The 23,223-nt window shown below is 38.4% G+C and overlaps 2 protein-coding genes across 6 annotated transcripts in view; one reads left to right on the forward strand and one right to left on the reverse strand.

Annotated features, from left to right (window-relative positions):
• Window positions 1-1,013: 1,013 nt before the first annotated feature.
• On the forward strand, window positions 1,014-6,480 carry msantd4 (Myb/SANT-like DNA-binding domain containing 4 with coiled-coils; the record flags this gene model as incomplete). The annotated part of the gene is made up of 4 exons (XM_072391743.1): window positions 1,014-1,301; window positions 3,293-3,388; window positions 3,486-3,785; window positions 4,717-6,480. Coding segments are annotated over 4 exons (1,434 nt in total), but the record flags the coding sequence as incomplete, so codon positions are not given.
• A 4,175-nt stretch (window positions 6,481-10,655) lies between these two features.
• Window positions 10,656-23,223, reverse strand: part of gria4a (glutamate receptor, ionotropic, AMPA 4a) — a 107,536-nt gene continuing 94,968 nt past the window's right edge. The window contains exons 16-18 of one of the 5 annotated variants that reach the window (XM_072392590.1): window positions 20,252-20,366; window positions 18,460-18,597; window positions 10,656-14,365 (exon numbers count right to left, since the gene is read on the reverse strand). In XM_072392590.1, the coding sequence (XP_072248691.1) occupies window positions 14,201-14,365; window positions 18,460-18,597; window positions 20,252-20,366 (418 nt within the window). In that variant the 3' untranslated portion in view covers window positions 10,656-14,200. Of the gene's footprint in view, window positions 14,366-18,349; window positions 20,367-23,223 lie in introns of those variants that run through there. The other 4 variants (XM_072392588.1, XM_072392591.1, XM_072392587.1 and 1 more) reach the window with 4 other exon arrangements.

Consider the following 23,223-nt stretch of genomic DNA (forward strand, 5'->3'; position numbering starts at 1 on the left):
TGAGTTGTTTTTACTATTTGTCATAGATCACTATTGTTTTGGGGGGGTGGTGATGAGATTATATTTAACCTGCTGACTGAGAAGATCAAAGTGTGTTGCGCTCCTCTTTTCAGATAAAACACCCCAAGCCTATTCTTATAATTCGCCATGCTCACTGGAAATGTTTAGGAGATACTACAGGGCTTAATCTACATTCACTACTGCCTGCAGTACACGAACATGTTGCCAGCTTCTAAACATACATGCTAAATTTACTCTCTCTATTTGTACTGAACAATAGTTTTACATGATACATTTATATCGAATATATCGTTTCTTTATTATAGACAAATTGCATGAATGTTACAGTGTCAGTCTATTTTTTTCACTTCTTCTTCTTCTTCTTCTTATTATTTCAACTATTAGTCCAGTGCATTCCCTTTGAAATCCAAACTAGAGTTCTGTCAATATAACAAATTTGTGTGTGGGCAAATCCACACATGCTGCTGCATATAAATTTAGCAACTTGATCCTCTCTCTGCTTGACTTATAGGAAGACTATAGACTCCTTCCAGACTGTGATGCTTCTCAGCTCACCTGGCAGCTGCCTGGATCAGGAAATCAAAGGCGAAGCACCCCGCAAGTGTCGTCAAAATAAGACTCCTTGGCTGTAGCTACATCAAATCAGGTCCTAATCGAGGCAAGAAAGGGAACCCTCCACGCAAACTGGGAAAAAATAAAGCTTTGGATGGTTTACTTCTCCAACCTACCTGCCATGATCTCGATTTTTCGATTCCTCCAAGTCTCACCTGTCCCCACATAGAGACAACATCTAATGTAACAGCTGGTTTCTGTCTCCCAGGAGGTGGAAAACTTCAGAGACAATTGAAGTTACAGAGGAAGTCTTAACTGTTGGAAACTGTTTTGTGTTTTTGAAGGGAAGCTTCTCTGGAAGACATGCACTAACCTTTTTGGCACACATCCAAACTTCTCTACCTCTGAGAGCTTAGTCCCACCTGCACTTTTACCTGTGATCTGTCAATCCCTCTACCATTCTTTATTTCTTTCCTTTATTCTTCTATACCTACCTAAACCTCCTTTTTCCCTGCTACTTTTTGTGTGACTTTTCCCTTTTTGTTTCTCCTCGTCTCTGTTTCTCCTTGTATTTCTGCTTTTGTGTCACACTTTCTGCTGCCAAGCTGGATTTTCTGCAAGTAAAGCATCTGAAGAGAAAGAGGAAGAGCAACTACAGTGTGAGGGAAACACAGACTCTCATCAGAGAGATCCACAAGAGGAGAGACGTGTTGTTTTCCAGACAGCAGGTGTGGATTGTCTTTTCTCTTCTCTTTTCTTCCCCTTCAAAGTGACATATAATCAGAGGTGTAGTGCATTATGTCCTGTACATACTGACTAATGCATACACACACCTGCTCGACATTTGCATTCTAACTCACGGTGAAGAAGTCAAAGTTCTTGGGGATTTTTTGTGATTTCGGTTACACGGAACATAGATTAACAGGAACTGCAGCAGAATTCATTTATCCATTTATCCAACCCTATAAATAATCAGCCAATATTGACAGATGTATTTGAACTGTACATTGACTTAAAGTAACAAGACATGGTAGAAGTGATATATTTACAATAATTTAGAAGCGCTAAATAGCAATGGTCGTTCTGTTTGTCAGCTGCAGCTGCTGTATTAAGCTGCTGTATTAAGCTGCTGTATAAGCACATCGGTCACCTGTAATATATGATTATAAGAAAAAAAAATACTTTTCAAAACTCTCATTAAGTGTTAGCTAAAGCTTATGTGTAACAGCCAACCTGATGTTTGGTTTGTTAAAGTGATCTTTTAAAATTTGATTTAAATTGAATGGTTTAAATGACTTTCTTGATACTCTATAAACTAGTATTTTAATTGGATTTTCTTTTGTTTTTCCTTTTTTACGTGATCACATTTAAGTGAAAAGATCAAATTTAAGTGAAAAGTCTTAATCTGAATGAATGGTAGCTCTAAATTTTAAATACAGCACTTAAAATGTCTGCAAAGTTTTTGAATACCACCAATAGCAGATGTTTAATATGTCGTGGTGGAATGAAGAATCATCTGTTCACCATCCTTTGGATGAATTTGAACTATTTTTCAAACAAATTAAAAACAGAGAAAAGTTCCCTGTACTTGATTTTCTTTGATCACCTAACCTTGACCAACCAGTGAATGAGTTGATTGTCTGCAGTTTCCTTTTCATAGTCTCTAGTAGTATTTGAAATTATGTTATTAAAGAACACAAAGACAATGATCGCCAACACTTTTGAAATTCTTGTTTCAGCTTTTTCTAATCGTAGTGCCATAGTTATAAAAACTTTCCGATAATTCAAAGACTAAGGCCAATCCAAGTCACTCACCTTTGAGCCTACCCCTCTGTATCGGATTCTGGCAGGTATATAGCTTTTCTTTTTTTTTCTTTTGCTAATCAACTTTTAGCCATCTCAAGCCATCTAAAATATCCTCATCACCTCAGCTGAAGGGTTAGATGGCCACTGTTACTTGATCCCATAAGGACAGGAGCACTTTGCCCTGCAGAAAGGAGGGATTGGACTGTCTGACAAGTCTGTCAAGGTTGGTTTAAATTGTTGGAAAAAAAAAGAAAAAGAAAGAAAGAAGAAGAGAACACCATACAAGATATCTAAATTGCATCTGGTTGATCTGGATTAATCTGGAGTGGAGGTTTTAGCCCACACAGTACGCTGCACAATGAAACAAGCCTGGCTACAAGGCCAAACAACAATGGAGAATACATCTGCTGAAAGAAAAGCACAAAAAAGCTCTTCATGGCGCCGAGAAAAGAATTCTAGGGTGTTGACAAAGGTGATACAACCAAATATTTGTAGTTTGTCAGCATTTTTAATTTCATTACATAAAAGTCTTTTGTTGTTCATTTGTCCTGTTGTGCTTGTTCAATAACATTTTTTAAAAAGAAAATATTCTAATCTGCCAAAATTGGTTCATTTGAATATATTTCTTAAGTTACTCTAAATCAAAACCAGGAACACTAAAATATGCTATTAGTTGGGCTGTAATCAAAGGGATTGTTTTGTTTTACAGATGTAGAAGCTTTGTTATGATTTCACCAAAAAAGGCATTTCCATTAGTTTTTACCTGGAGCCTGTGCTTCTAATATTGTACACACAGCCCAACGAGAGCTCTTTCATGTACTGCAATTTACTACAAAAGCTGTGGCAATAACCTGTGTTAGAGTAGTTAAGAGCCTAATTGCTGTTTCTTGTTGTTTTTCTCCTCTCTGAACAGAACACAGCAGTTAATGAGCTGAAGAGGCAAGCATGGGAGGAAGTGGCACAAGGTGTGAATGCGCTGGGGGAGGGGGAGCTGCGTACTGCCGCTGAGGTGCGTTTTCGAAGCAAATTTGAATTCTTGATCCAAATAGTCATCATCCTGTTATCTCAGAAACCGTTATTCTTTTCCCTCTTGATCGACCGGGCAGGTGAAGCGTCGTTACCTGGACTGGCGTGCACTGACGAAGAAAAAACAGCTAAAATCTGAGCTTTCTCTGTCTTCCTCATCCTCCTCTCTGGCCATGAAGACTGAGGACAATCAGTCCTCCCCTGAGCATGAGGCAGCCTCTCTGGGGTCTGGGTGTGACCAGCTACTTGACCTCTCAAGCTTCCCAAAGGACTGTCAGTGCGACTGGCCAGAGCTGGCTGCCCTTGGTGAGCCGAGTGCCGGCCAGTCCACAATGGCACATCAGAGTGTGAAGATGGAGGATGACATAAGTGAATACAGAGTATGAAACAGAAAGTCAATAACAACGTAGAATGAGCTTGTGTCCCATGCAGAGTAATTGTTCTGCCTGAACCTTTTGACTAGATGCTCCTGATTGTCAGAAGAATTATTTTCTGCACAACTTTCATTTGCTTTCATACACACCACACATTAACGTTGTTTATTGTATACCGAGACAAATAGACGAGTATTGCTAATTTGTTCATTAGCTGAATTAATATCCTCATCTGCAGACGTTTAAACCTCACAGTGATTATGCAGCATGATTTGTCGATCAAGTGGCTCTTTTCCAGTATTTTAATTGGGCCCCAGTAGCATCAGAAGGTACAGATCAAATTCTATTAAGATTGCGCTAATTAAGATTTTAATTGAAGACATTTAAATTTGACTGTTTTGTAAATACATTCAGATCTGCTTCCAAAACTACTGATCCTGTTCCTTTTTTTTTCTTTAATGTGTCTGGGCTTCACAATTACTCACTAACACCATAAAACAACCTTTCCTCATTAAGATGGAGCTATTCTTGTAAAATTCTTCAAATTGCCGTATTTGTAGGAGTAACAGAGATGATAGGTTTGTGCATCAGACCGTGACATGATCAGCTTGCTGCAAGAAACCATCAAATGGAGTCACAATGTTTTGAGTTGAAAATCCTTTGGGAGACAGACCTCTATAATAGCCTCTTTAGTGCGTGATAGAGTCAAAAGATGAAATTATATACACACTCATTGACAATAGCATAGAAGCTGCACAACACTGATCAGGATCAGAAGGAAAGCAAGAGCCTACATTTCCCTTTCTGCAACGTAAAATCCCAATCATTCATTTTCTCAGTATTAGTGAATCAGTCAGAGTAGAGTTTATTCTTATGACAAATAAACTGAAATTCAACTGTATGCTACCCTTTTAATGATCTCTGTCTGTCCCTAAAGCTGGATGATGATGGTGGAGACGGCGAGATGGATGAGGATGACATCCCCTCTCTCCTCAGCGACATTGAGACACGTGGAGAGGGGCAGGCTGGTGATACTTTCCCCCACAACCACTTGGGCATGCTCGGTTCCTCCAGAGATCCGACCTCCACCACCAACAGAGACCTACTGCTGGATGTAGGCCTGATGGGAATGCAGACTCATGGCCTGGGTGGACTCGGCGATCACGAGAGTGTGGGTGCAGGATTTCTTGTTGCTGTTGAGAAGCAGCGATTGGAGCTGGAAAAACAACGTCTGACTGTGGAGACGGAACGGCTGGCTGTGGAGAAAGAGCGGCTGGCGGTGGAGAGGGAGCGACTCCGCCAGGTGGAAGTGGAACGAGAACGACTTCACCTGGAGAGGGAGTGCTTACAGGTGGAGAGAGAGAGGCTGAGGCTCCTGATTGTCAGCCAATCAGAGCACGTCAACTCCTCCTTTAACCTGCCACCACAACAGGGCCCACCATCATCCTCCACCTCTTTATCCTCTACACATGACAGACAGGGAGAGAAGAGAGCCAGAGGCTGGATGTCGGTGGTGGATCTGGAGACAGAAAAGATTAATCTGGAGAAGGAGAGACTGCAGCTGGAGAAGGAGAGGCTGCAGTTCTTTAAATTTGAGGCTGGCAGGCTGCAGATTGAAAGAGAGCGTCTCCAAGTGGAGAAAGAGAGAATGCAGCTGCACAAAGACCATCAGTCAGTAAAAGCCTGACATGAAGGAGAGAAAGAATGGATTAGAATAGTGACAACATCACAGTATTCTTCATTTGGATATGTGAAGTACATAAAGGATCATTCCAGATTGGAATTAGGCCAAGGAGTAGCCCAAGATGGAGGCCAAGCACGTTTCTGACCATCGTAACAAAGCAGTGCCTTTTAATGTGTATGTGAAATGGCGGTAAGACAAAAATGATGCCACAGTGTTAAAAATGCAGAAGAGGATTTGTTTTCCACACCCAGCTACTTAGCCACGAACACACCTGATTTATAAAGTGCGATTTTTAACATCTTCTCAGTCCCATGCCAAAATACACTAAGGTGTTAAATGCTGGGTTGTCAGTGCTACAAATCATTACTAGTGAAGAAAAGTTTCAAGAATTTGCCATTATGCTTCAAATCTGTGCCGTTGTATGCGCCACGTGTTCTTGCATGTGTCATTTAGCCTCAAACTTTGAAATACAACAGTGCTCAACTTATACTTTCTTGTATAAAAAGATTTATGATGCTTACATTTTTCTGTCAAGTGTATGTGCTAAAAAATTATTGATGAGGGCCGTTGTGACTGTATTCAGTTGGTCACAGCCTTTCATGGAGATCTAAACTGGTCAGTGTAGGAAAAGCTCTAAGGTTGTTAATAACCTGAAGAACGAAACCAAGGCAGCTATATAATTATATACAATAATATAATTCAGACATTATCCACTTTAAAATGTACATGCTTTTTTATTACTGTGTAATGTCATTAAGTCTTTTTCCATTTGTGTCTGTTTAAAAGTTGAGTGTTTGGTGTGCATGTTGGAAAATATTGTTTGAAGTTCTGCTACGATCGTACTGTAACATTTAAAACTTGCAACTCTATTGAAGTCTATGTCATCCAGAGCAATTACACAGTATATTCAATATTTATTGATTTTTTTTATTGATCATCATGATTTCCTCGCTGAAATGTTACGTTTCCATTTCTGATGTCTCATTTATACGATGTTAATGATTTCCCAGTTTTACTTCTGATGGTTTGAGTTGAATAAAAGTTCTTAAATATGTTCTAGTTTCACAGTTGTCTCCCTTACTCTTTTAAGCTCTCAAGACTTTGTTTAAAGAATAATGACGCAACCTCATTTCCAAGTTTTAAGCGTTGTGCACTTCCTCCAGGATTCTGTCGCCCTCATCCACACTCAAGGATATAGTTTCTTAGTTTCATATTTCTGTTCATTGTTGTCTTTGTTTAATTTGAAAATGAACACAGGGCTTAAATTATTTAAACATTATTATGTCTTTTTTTGAATTTACACTGCAGACAATATTCCAACTTTTCAGAATATGATATGAGCTTTTGAGGATTTTACTAAAACCAATGCAAACTAGTGACACTTGGGTTATTGTTTTTTCTAACACAAAACTGCAGCAAGCAAACAAAAAGTTACCTACTTAACTAAGACAGAGGCAATTAAAAGGGCACTTTTAGATTGCACTTCAAAGATGCAAAATACATATGCAAGACTAATTTTGAACTGTAAAGCCACCTGATTTTCATATGAGGATACTCTCACACACATGTGCTCAGTTAGGTTGTCAATGCAGGCAGATCTAATCACAAAGACTACTTTGTTTTTCCATTCCAGGACTATACTCTGTCCTAGAAATGAAGTCTTAGTATAAAAGGCTTTTTTTCTGCTCTCTCTGGATTTAAAACTGTTCTGAAAGCCCACTGTACTGGTACAAAACAGTCCTTCAGAGTTGGAGGGATGCAGCGACTCAACCGCCTGCGGGTCGCTCTGTGTATGTGTGTCTACATCTGAGACATGTCAAACTTACAGCAGCAAGAAAAGCACTATTTCCTCCATGACTCTCTGTGTTTAATTTTGTAGTTCAGATTTGGAAAATGTTCAATTCTGTATAATTTGGAAAAAGTAAAAATTTGGCATTTAGGCATTGTAAATTAAAATGGAACCAGGGGTATGTTAGTGGGTTTGTCATAATCTAACCCATGCTTTTTGAACTGTACATTGTCGTTTCAAGGCTAACAAGGGAAAACGCTTTTATCACTGTGATAGCTCACTTTCTGAGAAATATAAAGCCAATTATTGACTCTGAACTAGTACTGGAGGGCTCCTATTTACTCAATAGACCATGCCAAGCGAATCAACATATCTCTAACTCTGACTGGACATGTTGGGTCCATGTCTGTCAGGCAATTATAGAGTTGATTGGCACAGATATCGCAACAATCATTACAATTCAGTGCTGGCAAAAATATCACCTTTCCTGTTCAGAAGAATTTAAGCTGCTGATTCTGACAGAGCTCAAACCTTCCCGTAATTACCATGAATACTTGCATGAAGGCGCTCAGTTGGGGTAATTAGATGAATTTGTCCTCATGGTTTGTCACAATTGGGTACTTACATGGCTCTAGACTTTTTTACACAAGTGGCACTGATGCACATAACTGAAAATTTTAGGTACGCAAAAATTTAGAAGCTTTGCTTACATCTTCTTTCCTCAAACCTGTTGTTTTCTGTCTTGACAGCATAACAGATTAAACAAATGATTTAGTCATGAAAGGTCTACAGGTCATTTAAAAATGTCACAAAGTGAAGAAGTGCTTTAGATTTTGTCACTTTTGTTACTCCCTTTGACAGATAAACTATTTGATTCCGGCCTCTGAAGTGCTGCTGGCAGATGCTTTGCAGTTCCATGAAAGCGTCTTTATTGCAAAGTTTACTTATCGTGCACACATTGTTTTTGTGTTTAACAGTCAATAAACTGGTTTTCTGATAAATGCCACACAGTAGATGATTTTAATCAAAAGTTTAAGACCATCATGTCACAGGTGAGTCTGAATGTTAATTTCTTTTGACAAATGAACTGATAGTTCAGAAGCCCATTTAAGAGCAGTGGGCTGCTTACTGAACAGACACAGGAAGATGATCACCTGCTAAGCATTTTTTCCACCCCTCTAATATTATGATGACAGGCTCAGTTTAACTGAGTATTTTCTCTTCTCTTACACATAACACACAGATGCTCACAGCAATGATCACTCCCTCCTAGTGTTTTTATTAGATATATGATAATCAAAAAATTATTTAAAATAAAAAGAAAAGGTGCCTCAAAATTTTGATTAGTCATCCAGAAATTAATCCTTTGTTTTTTAAAGAACATATAATCAGTTCCATTTGATTCACTCTTGAGTCTGAACCAAAAATATTTTAGTCACACTTTTCAGAGGGTAGTAAAGGAATAATAGTTTGCTGTTTTTATTTATTCCCCATTCAGTCGGAAAATTATGTTGTGCTTATCCACGCCTGTGGAAACCCAGCTGCGTGTTCCGTTGTTGTCATGCCATGGAGTATCTGATTGACTATAGGTCTGTGTGTAAGCGGCAGACTTCTCAGCAGCCCTGAAATATCAAGATCATGGCAGCTGCAGCAGCAACAACAACAGAACATCACAGCTGCTGGTGTGTGCAGAGTTGTGGAATTTAATTTTCTTTCCCATCATGAGAGATGTGTGAAAGAAAAGGAGCAGGAGAGGTGGTCATGACAGGAGAGGAGCTGTAGATGAGAAAACAGGGTTTGAGATGTATTCCCCAGATAGAGGGATGTAAAAATTGAGAAATGAAATATGACAGGACGGAGAATAAAGAGAATGAGCAGAGGAACAGAGAGTGAGAACAGAAGAGAAGAGAAACAAGGAGGGGCTGAACAGGAGGACGACATAATGCAGAACTGAATGAGGAAAAGTCTGAGTCTGAGAAAGATAGGATGAACCGAGCCAATGAAACTAAAAAGGGGAAAAGGCTGCTTTCACTCTGCAGGAATGATTACAGAAGTTGATTGAACGTGTTTGTGTGTGTGTTGTGTGCATTTGCACATGAAGGTGCAAGGTTAAAAGGGTGGCTGGACTCCCCCAAAAACGGTTATTTTGCTTCAATCTCGGGTAAATGGGAAATGCTTGTCAGTAATAACCCTGTGTGGGGTGTGAGTGCATGTGTGTCTGTGTGTGTGTCTGTGAGAGTATGAGCGAGATGGGAAATGCTTGTCAGTGATGGCTCTGCATTAGGAGTGTTGGGTCCCCAAGGATTGAAAAAAGGAGCCCAAATGACAGTCACAGCAGGGAATTTTCAGTGTCTTTAACAAAAGGGACTGTGCTGTGTGAAGCTTCAGAGACAGACCGTAAACGAACTGCACAAAAAATATTTGACTCACTTTTAAAGATTTTTGAAGATTTACTCGCGAACTTAGTGTTAAGATAATGTTGAAGATTAAACATGACTACAAAACCAGGTTAGTTTTATGTGGAAGAAGGCACAAAATCAATAGAACTATAGTGTGAATAGTCAGAATGTGTGTGAGCGATGAAGAGTCACAGCAGACTCTAACACAAAGTTACTCATTTTGGAACAATCAGAAATGAGTAGTTGCTGTGTGGTGACACCCTTTGTTTGAATTAGAAATACTGATGATTATAATATGACTCAAACAATTCCTAAACAAGACATGGTTTGCCCTTATTTTCGCAACTTGAAATACTGTCTATAAGATGTCCGCTACATGTTTTAATAAAAAAATACATCTTCTATTTAAGTTAATGTTTTTTCTTTGCCTTGCAACTTGTTTTGGATGTAGAGTGAGCAACCCAACTCCTTTCATCTTTCTCTTTCACAGCAGGTGTCTCGACTGAGATCCATGCAACAGATTTGACCTACAATGCAATTAGTACTGATCCCTCTTTTAGGAGAAATCTTACCATGAATTACGAGTTGGAATGGCCCAGCAGGTTAAAATAGAGCCTCTGTAGAGGCTGAAGTAACGGAGATCTTGGCAGGTAGCTTACTGCTCCATTTCCTCATGGTAATTCCTCCACCTTATTTTTTTATAACATATCCTCTAAAAGTAAATAATTATAATCTATTCATAGATCATAGATCATGTGATCTATGACTCTACAGTCTTGGGTTTTACATTTTATTTGGGGAGTATCAATAAAGCACTAACAGTCAAGTTGTTTAGGATTGATGAGTTGTTTAAAGATTGAAATTTCTGTGCATCTCATTACAAATAGTTAACTAAATGGTTATGGTCTTTATTCATGTGAGCTGCAGATGAAGGTTGGTGGTTTATTTGCATCATGAATTGTTGAACAAAATAGAATGAGAGTTATGATCAGTGGATAAATAACCACAGAAAGACTGCAGGTTCAGCATTGATGTTTTACTAGAAAAAGAAATTAAATGGGCCTTAAGACATTTAGAAAGAAAAGAGTGTTGACAGCCCAGAAATGAGCATTTTCTTGTCTACATATGAAATCTTGAGTGCTGGAAGTGGCAAAACAAAGAATGTCAAACAAAGAAATGCAGCAGTTTCATGTGCAGCTTAACCGTCTTGCCTGGTGACAGCTCGATCAATATCAACTGGTGGCTTAGCTAATCAATTGTATAAACTATTTGCACAGTTTTTCCTCTTGCTGTAATGGCACAGTGCTGCTGTACTGACCCCCTGCTGAGGAGAAGAGTTTGGAAAATGTCCGCCTCATTTCTTTTGATTTTCAAAAAGTGTTTTATTCAGCTGTTTGAAACTGAAGAAATAAAAAATGTCCATGAATGCAATGTCTTGTCAATGTTGAGTTTCACTCTAATCCATTTAATGAAGTACTAATGAGGTAAAAGCCAATCAGCCAGAACATTACAACACTGACAGGTGAAGTGAATACCAGTTCTTTTTGCAACACTGATATACTCTGCTGGGAATCCTTGTTTCCTGGTACTCATATGGGCTTTACCTCCACCTGCACCATCCATCAAAACACTGCAGTCGAAACACATCGTCCCAGGGCAGCAGCGCTCTCTGATAGCTGTGGCTTCCAAAGCACGACAGTGTGGCTCACCACATCACCAGGAGAGGTCAAGACAACCACAAAGGCCCCATGGTAGTGTTCTCGCCTCCAGACCTTCCACACAATAACATGTATGCGGTTTTAATGTCAGGGCTGATTGGTAAATGCGTGTGACCTGAAAACAGTTACAGTGCATTAGGTATGCAATGTCAAGAACAAACGGCTCTCAAGAACCTCAGATTACAAAATAGCATTTGAAGTTGTTGATTAAGCTCTGTGTTCTCATTCTGGAATTCATTTTGGCTGAAAATAAAGTCATTTGTAATTTGTTGAGGTACAGGGATTTCTACAATGGAAACGAGAGCCTAGGGAGGTGTGAAAAACAATAAAGACTTAAAGTGTTAACTTGAGTTGAAAAGGAAATGAATTGCGGGTAAATGAAGAGGTTCAGGAAAGACAGAAAAATTAGGAAAAAAAACAAATATTTCATTCACACTTACAATATCCGTATTATGACACAGTAACTATGCAAGTATCACCTTTGTACTGTACTATGGTGGTAATTAATTAAATCCAGTAATTCATTCAAATATAAATTCAGTTCTTTCCTAAATGTTCCTTAGATATCAAATTGATTTACTGTAGTTATTGTCAGTAGAGGAGCAAAAATCAGTAACAGTTTAAAAAATAAGGGGCAAAAACAGTATTAACTGACATGCAAACCCTGTTCAGTTTGAATTCATGTTGGATTTCAGTCTGGAGCCGACTCACATCTGCTGAGAAGACGCAACAAAATGCACTGAAGTGATGCGAGATGCAACACAAAGCTCTTGAAATGTCACACTGGATTGTTTCCCAACAGTACAGCAATCACAGCAATCCCTCCCTCTCTAGAGGCCTAGGTAAATGTATTGTCATCGTGTGGGCTGCACTCATGAATACTGTGTAAGGGGCTACTATTGCCCACGCATACTCGCACACACAAACACAAAGATTTTTGGAATAAAAACACTCTTAGACGATGAAAACCAGTGAATAAGTAATGGTGCTTGAGTGATCACTCTGAGCTGACCCTGTGTATGCAACAATGTATGTGTGTGCATTTCTATGTGTGTCCGTGTGAGTGCCAGATGGACATTCAGTATAGAGTAGGACACACAAAGACTGTGGCATATTAATAGTCTCAAGTTATCAAAAAAGAGCCATATAACAGAATGTATGCCATGGCCTCAGACAATCAGTGATCAATGTTTTCTATAGCTCTCTATAGATGTATATATATATATTTATATATATTTATTTATTTGCATTATATATAATATGTAGATTTATAAAAAAGATTTTCACTTAATTACAAGTAGTGGCATTTTTCTTTTATATTCATTATTGCAATGAATTGTTATCTAAGATGATTAAAAAAGAGATGTGAGCTCTGTTTTGCTACGCACTTATATACAACTACTCTGAAAAGCAAGCTTTCTGATAAGGTACCCCCCCACACCCCCAGCTAAGTCCGAGGACCTCGACCAACCTGTCCATTAGAGTTTTAGATAAATTGGCAAATCTACCGGTAAACTTCGATAGTTGAAGTCAGATTAAGCACGCGCAGCATAAATCGGTGGCTCTCAACCTTGTTACAGCTAATGAAACTAAATGGTCGAGTCAACCTACCATGGGCAAAAATGCAAGAAAGGATGAACTTTGTTTTGCCTTTCCAGCCGTTGGGCTATATTGATTATTTATTCAAGAAGACCTGGATCTCAATTTTGAAAGGTTTTAACCCACAAATTCCCCACATATCCTCCATCATTCCTTTTACAACGTCCGTGAGGTCCTAGTGGTCAGGTTGAGTAGCACTTTAATCCATTTGAGATCTTTTCATGTGTTTTTTTTTCCCCATCACTGAATATACAGCTTAGACTCTGCCTTTGCCTCCCCACAAAAATGTAACCATCTTTTGTTATCTAGCATTTCTACTGTAATGATGATGCTGCTGATGATGGGAGTTTATTAATCACTATGTTGTTCCTTTACAAACCCCTGTATATTTTGTGGCCGAGATCGGTCACGCATGTGGCTCAAGGTTATTACTATTGTGTATGATTGATAAACCCAATGAGTTGGAGAAATAATCATTTTAAATGTGTGATAAGAAAGCATTTTTCATTCATTTTGAACAGTCCATGACGAAGTAGCAGGTTTGCACAGTCTGAACGTTCAAGCTTACAGTTTTCTGGTCTTCTAAGGGCTATAATACCTGGCTCGCAGTCTTTGCAGGCAAGGTAAGATGATGAAAAGGTGAAAACAATGTTTGTAGTCTTAATAAGGCGATGTTAGGGAGTGTGGCTTTTTGGCCATCTTTGTTCAGTAAAGACAGAGCAGGAACAGGATTGTTTGGTTGTCTTGTTTTTCTCTTTTTTTCTTCCACTTTAAACTGTGATCATTATCTTTTTTTACCGTCATCAACATGACTGGGTTTGTGGTTCACAGCTCAAAGTTCATTGAATGGAAATCTGTGCTGGCTTTCATGTTAGCTTGCAGATATAAGAATTGCACCCCCCCCCCAACCCAAAAAAAAAAAAAAAGGAAAAGAATGCTGCAGGCAAGTGTGAAGTTCTTGCTGTCCATTGTTTTGTTCACTCCACGGCTGTGTCTCGTTAGTCTCTCGTAAAAAGAGTCAACGGCAGCGGGAAGGTGAAATGATGACGCACAGTTTGTGTTCGCGTATTCAAGTGTGTAAAAATGTCTCTGAATCTGAGTATTTTTATTAGGGTTTCTGTAACTATAATGATGTGTGTGCGAATATGTTATTGTTGTATGCAAGTGTAGATGTGTCTCTGTCAGAGTCTTCATATTTTTGTGTCATAAGGCACGGCAGGCGTTTTTGGTTTTCAGGGCAGTCCAGAGGAGACCACTGCAAGGCCGGGGTGTCGAAGGGAGGCGTGGCCAGCATGCACGGCTTTGGGGCAATCTGGCGTCAGGACGCGGCCATTCTCCCCCACACTTCCTGTGATGGACAGACGGGCCTTATTCCGCATGGCTTCAGAAAAAGACAGCTGAGGGGAGGTGGAGAAAAAAGAGCGTACAAGTTTAACCAAATGAATTCATCTCGGAAACATGGACATGGCACAGCAAACGCAATCATTTGCAGAAAGGCATTGACATATCCTTACATACACATGCACAAAAACACTTAGACATGCATTCCAGTGCACACACCACAGATATGCAGATAAACATGTCTGAGGGCGCAATCACACTTGTCCTTAGTGCAAGACAGAGAAAGTCTAACTTTTTGCCTTTATATGTTTGTTCACATTAAGATTCACACTGATGTTTAAACAAAGGTGTGGCGAAGCAATGAAACAACTGATTTGTTGTTTATTAAGTTAATTAATCACAGCTCTGAATATTGATTATTCTTTTAGTTCAATTTTCAAGGAAAAAATTCCAAACATTTGCTGCATCCAGCTTCTCAATTTGAGGATTTAGGATACATTTCATGGTTATAGTGTTATAGTTTGGCATTATGATGAGTAAACATCTGGCTATGGATTCATGGCTTTTTTCGGAAATAAAATGAGAAAAGAAAAAAAACAAAAGATATTGGTTGGACTGGTTTCAAGTTTCAAAGTAATATCCATGTAAACGCCAGTATGCAGTAGGCAGGTTTTTCCAGCTGAACTTTGCCATGTTACAAAATCTTTAAAAAAAGTATTTTTAAAGCTGCATTTATTGCATTTATTACTACTGTGCTGGATTTGCTGCACCACCAACATACTTGCGTGTATCCCTGTGGATTCTGGTGTATCATAAGATCAAAATGTGAACCTGCTCATAGAGTCATTGATTTAAAGTGCTATGAGTGGTCCCCTAACTCCACAGGGAGTCTGATCATTTAGTTTTTTCTACACCAAACCAATCAGATTATTTTGAAAACAACTGAAACAAAACAAAACAAAAAAAATCATTTTCAATCAAACTTCAGTTCAGGTCAAATCTAGATTTTCATATAATCTAATCGCATACATTTTTGAATGTCCATGTTTAAGCCAGAAATGAGCTGCACTTCATTTGAATAACTTAACCCAAAGAAGGTGTGAATGCCCCCTAAACTACACATTCATGTCTCTAAAGACCTAGCGCACTGTGCAACAATAACATACAATATTCTAACCAAAGACAAAGCAGGCAACAATCAACAAACATGTACATAGTAGACGAGATTTGGGATGTAGACGTCTGCATTTAGGGATACCATGCATTCCTGGATTCTGGGTTTCAGTAATCTAACAGATTCAGGTGTGAAAAGGATAGAATTGGGTAGGTGAAAATTTGTGATATACAGGTCTGTGAGGACTCTGCAGAGACAAAAGGAGAATGTGAAGGAGTGATTTTGTTTTAAGGTTTCAGATTTATAGAGAGGGAGATACTGACTATACCGCTCAGAGTCGGGTGACACTTCACACAAACCGGCTACCCTGTGATGTTAAGATGCTTTGACTGTCAGGATTTCAAACCTAATGTTTCTAACAACCATAGAGTTTCATTTTCCGACTGATGCTCGTGTGCTTTCTCGAGAAGCTTTAAGAGTTCGAGGGGTGTAGTTAATGCTCCGATTGATGACTCTAGGTCTTACAAAAGAGGCAATGGTCTTCTAGGGAGAGTAACTGTATCCTATTATCTGTTAATGATGCTTAGAAAGAAAAAGTGACTAACTTTCAATAGCTACTTGTCTATTAAAGCAACTGTAGGATATATGATGGGGGGACATTATCTAAAAACAGGAGCTTGTACTACTTCTGTGTTTGGTCAAACATTGCGTCCCACTCTCCATTATGTCATGCAGAAATACTAACTAAAGAAAATGCACATTGTTTTCTTTTATTCTCCTTGATGTTTTGGATTGGTTTTTTTTCTTTGTACTTTGGATTATGGATAGCTGACTCGATTTATGCAGTAAACTGCTGTTAACATCAGTGAAATTGCTTTTGAGTGAAGTCCAAAATGGTCTTTTCTCAAAATAGTTTGCACTTCATTTAAAACTGGCATTTACCAGTCAACCAATATAAAGTGCCCTGCATTTCGCTCTTTTTTTTATTTTTTTAACATGTTATGTGTCTATCCTGCCATTTACCTCAAGGTAAAATGGACCCCATATGTCCTCGGCGTGTCCTTGCTCAGTGGCATCAATAAACACAACTCATAATTGCGCAACATCACGAAGTAGCCATTCAATATGAAGTGTTTGCTTCATCAATTATTCCTCTGCGTTAATGCCGAGTAAGTGAGTGGGCTGCTTTGAAGTTGTCAGAGATGGAATAAGTAAAAGTGCCTGTTTGGACCATTTGCAGCAGGGGTGCACAACTCCAGTCTATGGATGACACTTTAAAGGTGCGGTGCATGTATGATAAACAGTGCCAACTACTAGCCACAAGAGCTATCAAAGGTAAATTCTGAGGAAATAAATCATTTTTAGCTATTGTGCACAGACTGCTTTTATACCTTGGTTGGTAGTTGTTGCATTAAATTCACATGTATAGCATATTGTTTAAACTTCATGTACTTACATTTTGAAATACACTGAGATACACCAAATTAGTGAATTCAAACATAAACATCCGTTTTTGGACTGCAGTATGATAAGAGCAAGGTTAATTGATATTGAATCGTATCACAGATTGAATTAAACAATGAAACAAACAAAGGAAAAATCCATTTATCTTGTTCCTTGAAGAACTCATATTTTGATTACTGTATTTGCTATCTGAATAAACAAGATCAAATCAGCATTTCAAAGGAATACTGTGCAGAAGGAGGTTTGCTCAAGCTGTCAGAAGACAAGCCTTAAATTAGTTGGAATGGGCTCTGTGTGAACTGGCCTTAACAAGCACAGAACAAACAGCAATGCTCTTTTTTTTTTCTGATGTTGCAGTGGTGCCGGAGGGACTGCTGAGAGGTGTAGTTATGAGAAATTGCAGTGAAAAGCTGAGCATCCACCGACATCAAAATATCTTAATGAGCCCTTTTTTCTCACAAGATGTCTGTCACATTATACGTTTTTTAAAAGATGTTTTAGTCAGAACCAAATAGAGGATAATTGGTGTCCACACAGTAGCTAATTAAGTTGTAGCTGGAAGCAGTCACAGATTTTAATGAGGAACACTTGACTAACAAAGATTTGCTTGCAGGGTCGTGAAATAACAAAACAGACCCCAATTCTATAACCAAGAATATACTGAATGTTCAGAATGTGAAAATGAAAACATTTACTATTGATAAACTTTTATAATCTATGCTTATTATTGTTAGTACTGTCACTTTAAGACATCCACACCATTCCTTGACACTATTGGCATAGATAAAACAACAATATATCGTAAAACAAAGTTCAAATTTTAGCTAATTTTTTTTTTGGTCAGTTGATAAAAACATTAATCAGCAACTACTTTCACTGTTTACCTCTTTAAATCAGTTCCTACTTCCTGCTTTTTCAGTTGTGATAATGCTACTTTTCTTTGGTTTAAGGGATCATAAACTGAACAGGGTTTAGGGTTTATGCAGCATAAAAAATGGAAAGAAGTAATAAGTCTGGAGTTCACTGCAGTTCCCAAAAGTCACATGAATTGGTAATGATCTTTTTTGGACATCACTGGAGCCATGCACCCCTGCTTCATCGCTATGTTTTTAGCAGATGTCTAAAATTACAATGCAGGTGTCTAGTCAAGTCATTAGCCAAGAACATCACCATCACCGTCATCATCATGATCTGCAGCCAAAGACGATGGAACCAAATCTGTAGTCACACAAATCTAACCTCAATTGATAAACCACAAACCAAATTTAAAGACAAACAAAATCTAAGAAAATATTCGGCCAAAACATTAAAAGCTACATTGGTTCCACAATGCTTGACCACATCGTCATCACCATATAAAGAACGAGTGGCTGCTGCAGCCTCAACAATACAAACTCTATAGCACCACCACCATGATCAACACCACCATTAGCCCATCTACATGGCAGCCTCTAAATCCTACCCCTATATCTTGACCCCCTCGGAGCCGTACACGTTGTACCCCTCCCTATAAGTGGCTAGATTCTGGGTGCTGGGGGAGGGGCTGGGGCAGTGGGGGGGACTAAGGTCCACCTTCATGCGCTTGGCTTCAGCTCGTGACTTGTAGCAGAACTCGACCAGGGCCACCAGCATGGCCAGGCCCAGGCCGCCCACAAGGATGTAGAAGACCCCAGCCACGTTGGACAGGCTCAGAGCCTGGGACGACTTGTCCTGAAGACCGGGGTGGGAGGGAGAGGGGGAAGAGTCGAGGCCAAGTGTTAGCATTGTGAAAGGATGGATGTTAAGGAAGGGATGGGAGAGGATAAGTAGTCGATGAGCAGCAGAGAAAGTATATGTATATGTAAAAGTAAATGGAATGTTGAGAGAAGACGTGGAGCGAGATGATGATGGAAGTTAAGTGTTGGAGCAGCGAGGAAAATGTGAAGAAGAAGAATGGTGACGAGGTGGAGGGGGGGGGTGGGAAGAAGCAGAGACAATAAAGTACAGAAAGTTAGATACAGAGAAATGGAAAGTGAGGAAATATCAACAGACAATCTGTTTGATACAGTAACAGCTTTAATTTTCTATTTCTACTCAATGAAATTACGGTAACATTATGATTGATCACATTACTACATTGCACGACTACCGACTAAAATTATCTACAAACTATTATCACTATTTCTACCACAACAGCTACAACAAGTATATACTACACGTGTCACAATCAGTACAGCCACTTAGCTTTTCTACATTTCTATAGTGCAAATCTGTGTGTAAATCACCTGTAAATAAAGTGCAGAGCAGGTTTTAATCTGAGCAGTGATGACCTTTGGCTATTGTGTTGATCAAATGTAAAAGCTCCCGTTTCCTACACTAGAAATGTAGAAAACCTACAATGTTTTCGATATTACCTAAATCTTCATTCATACTAAGAATTATGATTGATGTTTTTAATCTGGGTATAAATGAGTTATGCTTCATCTCATTGATCCATAATGTCACTTCCATGTAATTTTTTTGTTTTTGTTTTATTAACAAAGATGTATCAATGGTAATTTATTCAGAGCTATTTGCTTTGCTTAACATATATATGATTGTGGATTTCACGACGAATGAATCGTTCCACTCATGACCAAGTTATCACTTATACTCTAATTTCTTATACATTAAATATTTTGCTCAGATGTTAACAACTTTCATGTCTTTTTACGGACAGCTGACCTGCTATGCACTGTCTACATTTGTGATAATATTACATCATACTTGTTCAAATGATACAGGAACTGGGACTAGCAGTTGAACACTGCACACTATTTTTCTTTTTTTTAAATAACAGGGTTCCAAACAGAGATCTTTCCAGGAATTTAGCATATGTTGGACATGTAAAATAAAGCATTACCAAACACACTCAAAATCATGTAAATAACACATTTTTGCTAGCCTGATTAAACATCAAATATAACAACACGATTCAGTAATTGCAATACTTTACTGTGACAATTCACATGTGCTGGATGTGTTTCAGGGAACTAGACTAGCATAAGAGATTAAAAGATAATTATGAAAGTGAGAATTTCTAAGGATATTGTAACTGTAATGAAGATGGGATTGCCGCAGATTACTACAGAAAGTGAAGGAGAATTTCAGTTAATTCTGGTGTATGACTATTTGGAAGATTGTGTAAATATACTTTATAGAAATGAAAAAAAAAATGGTGTAGGGCATCTCTAAATGGACCTTAAGTCAAATGTAGATCATGTTTAAATCATGTTTCAGGCTAACTGAGAAAGTGTTCAACTGTTTCTAAGGCAGTAATCTGGAGCGTATTCAGGATGAAAGTTTCAGGCTAGGGTTCAGCGGGCCGCAGCAGCGTGAGACTGACCTTACTTCCAGAGTCCTTGGGTCCACACTCTCCCTTGTCATACCACCATTTGTTTTTCAGTTTGTCTAAGACGCCTGCTTCGCTCAGTTTCAAAACTGCAAGGTTTACTGGGGTTCTTCGCGTGTAAAAATAACATAAATAACATCATAGGTCATGTTATTTTATGTTATTACGGTATTTCACATTTGCATTGAACAGCTCAGTCAGATAGAAACGTTTGCACACATCAAGTGACCTAGCATGGATCCCACTGAGTACATGTGTGTATGCTCGTTGAGGAGGGGCTGGGGGGAGCGAGGAGCTAAGGCGAGCTACAGACATATGAGTGGGACCCACCTTTGTCACTTAAAATAACACACCCATACTGCCCCAGCTGATCCTACAACAAACTATAGAAGAATACTGTTAAGTCAGAACTATTTGCATCAGGCAAGCTCTGTGCCGCAACTCTGAGTGTGAGCTGAAATAAGACTGATTTCAAAAGGAAGCTTAAGGACTCATAAACTACAGACTTTTGAGGCCTGAAAAGCCTAATAATAATAATTATTACTTATTTTTGCGCTCATATCACTTCCTTAATAAATATTTAAATTCAAGGCAATTTTCAGGCAAGCGTCTCTTAACAATATTTTGGATAGATAGTGATGACATTTTAGAGATTTTCTAAATTATTCATGCAGAATATCACTAAATATAGTTACAGTTAAAAAATATGAATCCTTCAGTGCTTGTGAGACTAACGCCATGTGAAGTGTTAAAATGACATCCACTGAGTTAACTGTGAAATTGTGGAAAGAATGTGGGTGCATCTCAAAGTCAAGGAAGCTTCCTCAGTTGGATGTTTTGGCCTTCTTCTATTTTCATGTTGTACTTTGTATTCACTGTCAGTTACACCCTAAAACCACACTATAGCTAAAAAACTACATGGCTGTTAAATGGGTATAAAATGGCTGGCAGTTGCTACATTGCCAACTAACTGCCTTTTATATTGCCAATTTATACTTTTCTGTTTATTGCTAGAACAGCTTGTAATGTGAACAACCTCACACTGACAATAAATCAAATAACCAAATATGGTAAAAACAAACAAGACACATTTAAAAGCATATTGCAAAGAAATCGGTGTATCTTCCATCACCGGCATGTAAAATGAAGTTTTATAACCAATACAGCAGCTATTAAGGTGAAACACCTTTTGTTTTAGCCACCTAACGGGAATACAAAAACCATCCAAGTAGTTGGGATTTCTGTCATGATCTATGGGTTTTAATCTTAGTTTTTTTTTGTCTTCTTAAACCCTCTTACTCTTGTTAAATTTTAGTCTTGGTTTTCTTGCACTGCTGATTTAGTGAAGCTCCTGTTTTGTGTTTAGTGTTTGCTTTATTTCCGGCTGTATTTTGACATTCTTTCCTCCTTGTCCATTATGTTGAGTTTTGATTCCTGTTCCACCTTAACATCAGGGGTCCAGTGAATAGTCTTTCTTGTTTAGGAAGATACCTGACAAAATAAAATAACCTGGAAGGATCTAAGTGGCAGCCATGAGAAGAGCAGCTAAAAAATTTACAAAATGCTGAGGAAAGTGATCCTTCATGATCACATTTAGCCTAGGAAACACTGTATCATCTTTTTTTTTTTTTTTTTTTAGGAAAAAGAGATATATATGTACTACAATTCATTGCAGCTGCAACATTCAAAGCAAAACTCTACTATTATTTTCTGCAGTTGTACTAATTGGGATTAGTGTAAATAAATATGGGGACATGATGGTAAATGTCAGCAGCACAGGAGAGCAACCTGTAACAACATCTTTCACTTTTGAGGCGTTTTTGAGATGCAAGAAGTCTGCAGCTGTTGTAAATACAAGCAAACAAGCTAGTGGTTTTGAGATTACATATTTACAAAGTTGACTCTTATAGTTAGATAACCATGACTAATTTGGGAAGTGTATCTTCACAAAGTTCAGTACCAATACTTATGTGACAACTTTAAGCCCCTTCCATCCACTGAAGCATATTTTAACCACAGAATGTACAGGAGCAAAGAGATAAGTTGCCTTTTCTACTTTCCTACATACAAGTGACTGTGGTCGGCAAGTTAGAAGAAGCAGATAAGAGAGCAGACGTGAGTTCTTCGAGTGCAAATTGGATTCTTTCTTACTAAAAAAATATGTAGAAACACAATATTTTGTGAAAATGTGTGATTGGAAAATAAAAAAGCAACCTGATTTATTTCATGATACATAGATGTGAAAACTCAATGGAAAACGTAGATACAGCTTAGCTCGAGCATAGCTACAAAAATGTTCACCAATGAGTCAGTTCATGTGACACAGGGGAGTGGTCGCTGCTCCAGCACTTGTATTGGTGATAGTTAGGTTTTCTAGTTTTGATAAATTTGGTTGTTGTTTTTGTTGGATTATTGTGTTAGAGCAGGTTGCACAAATGCCTTTGAGGACAGAGATTTCACAGTTTTTCTTAGTTAAAGGACCTAATGGAACTAGCTTTCATGCCTGGATGCTGTTTGTTCACTGACGCTGCTATACGAGCTAACGTAACCTTGTGTGGCGCTTGTGTTTTAATAGAGAGGATTATTTACCTGGAGATTTGATGTAGTTACCAGAATCGTGTGAGACTGATAGCAGATAGTAGTTCACTCTGTGCAGCTGGTTCTATGATATGTCTCCATCAATATCAATCTGCATGGACCCCGTTGGAAGAGTCAGAGGGACTGACAGGAATTTATTTTTTCAAACTGTGGATAACTTTTTTTAATCTTTTCTCCAGATGAAATGTAAATATTTGTATGCTAAAATAGATAATTACCTAGCATAACATTTGCATGTTTGTGTAATTTGTGTAATTCTTAGTAAGGTTTTAGGACTGTATCTTATATTCATCTTACCATTAGCTTAATGGACTTGTTCCACAGCCTATCAATTTACAAACTGTCTCAACTTCAAAGAGCCAATGTAT

Source organism: Leuresthes tenuis, unplaced genomic scaffold (genome assembly GCF_036924035.1).
Source record: "Leuresthes tenuis unplaced genomic scaffold, fLeuTen1.0.hap1 SCAF_9, whole genome shotgun sequence".
NCBI lineage: Eukaryota > Metazoa > Chordata > Actinopteri > Atheriniformes > Atherinopsidae > Leuresthes > Leuresthes tenuis.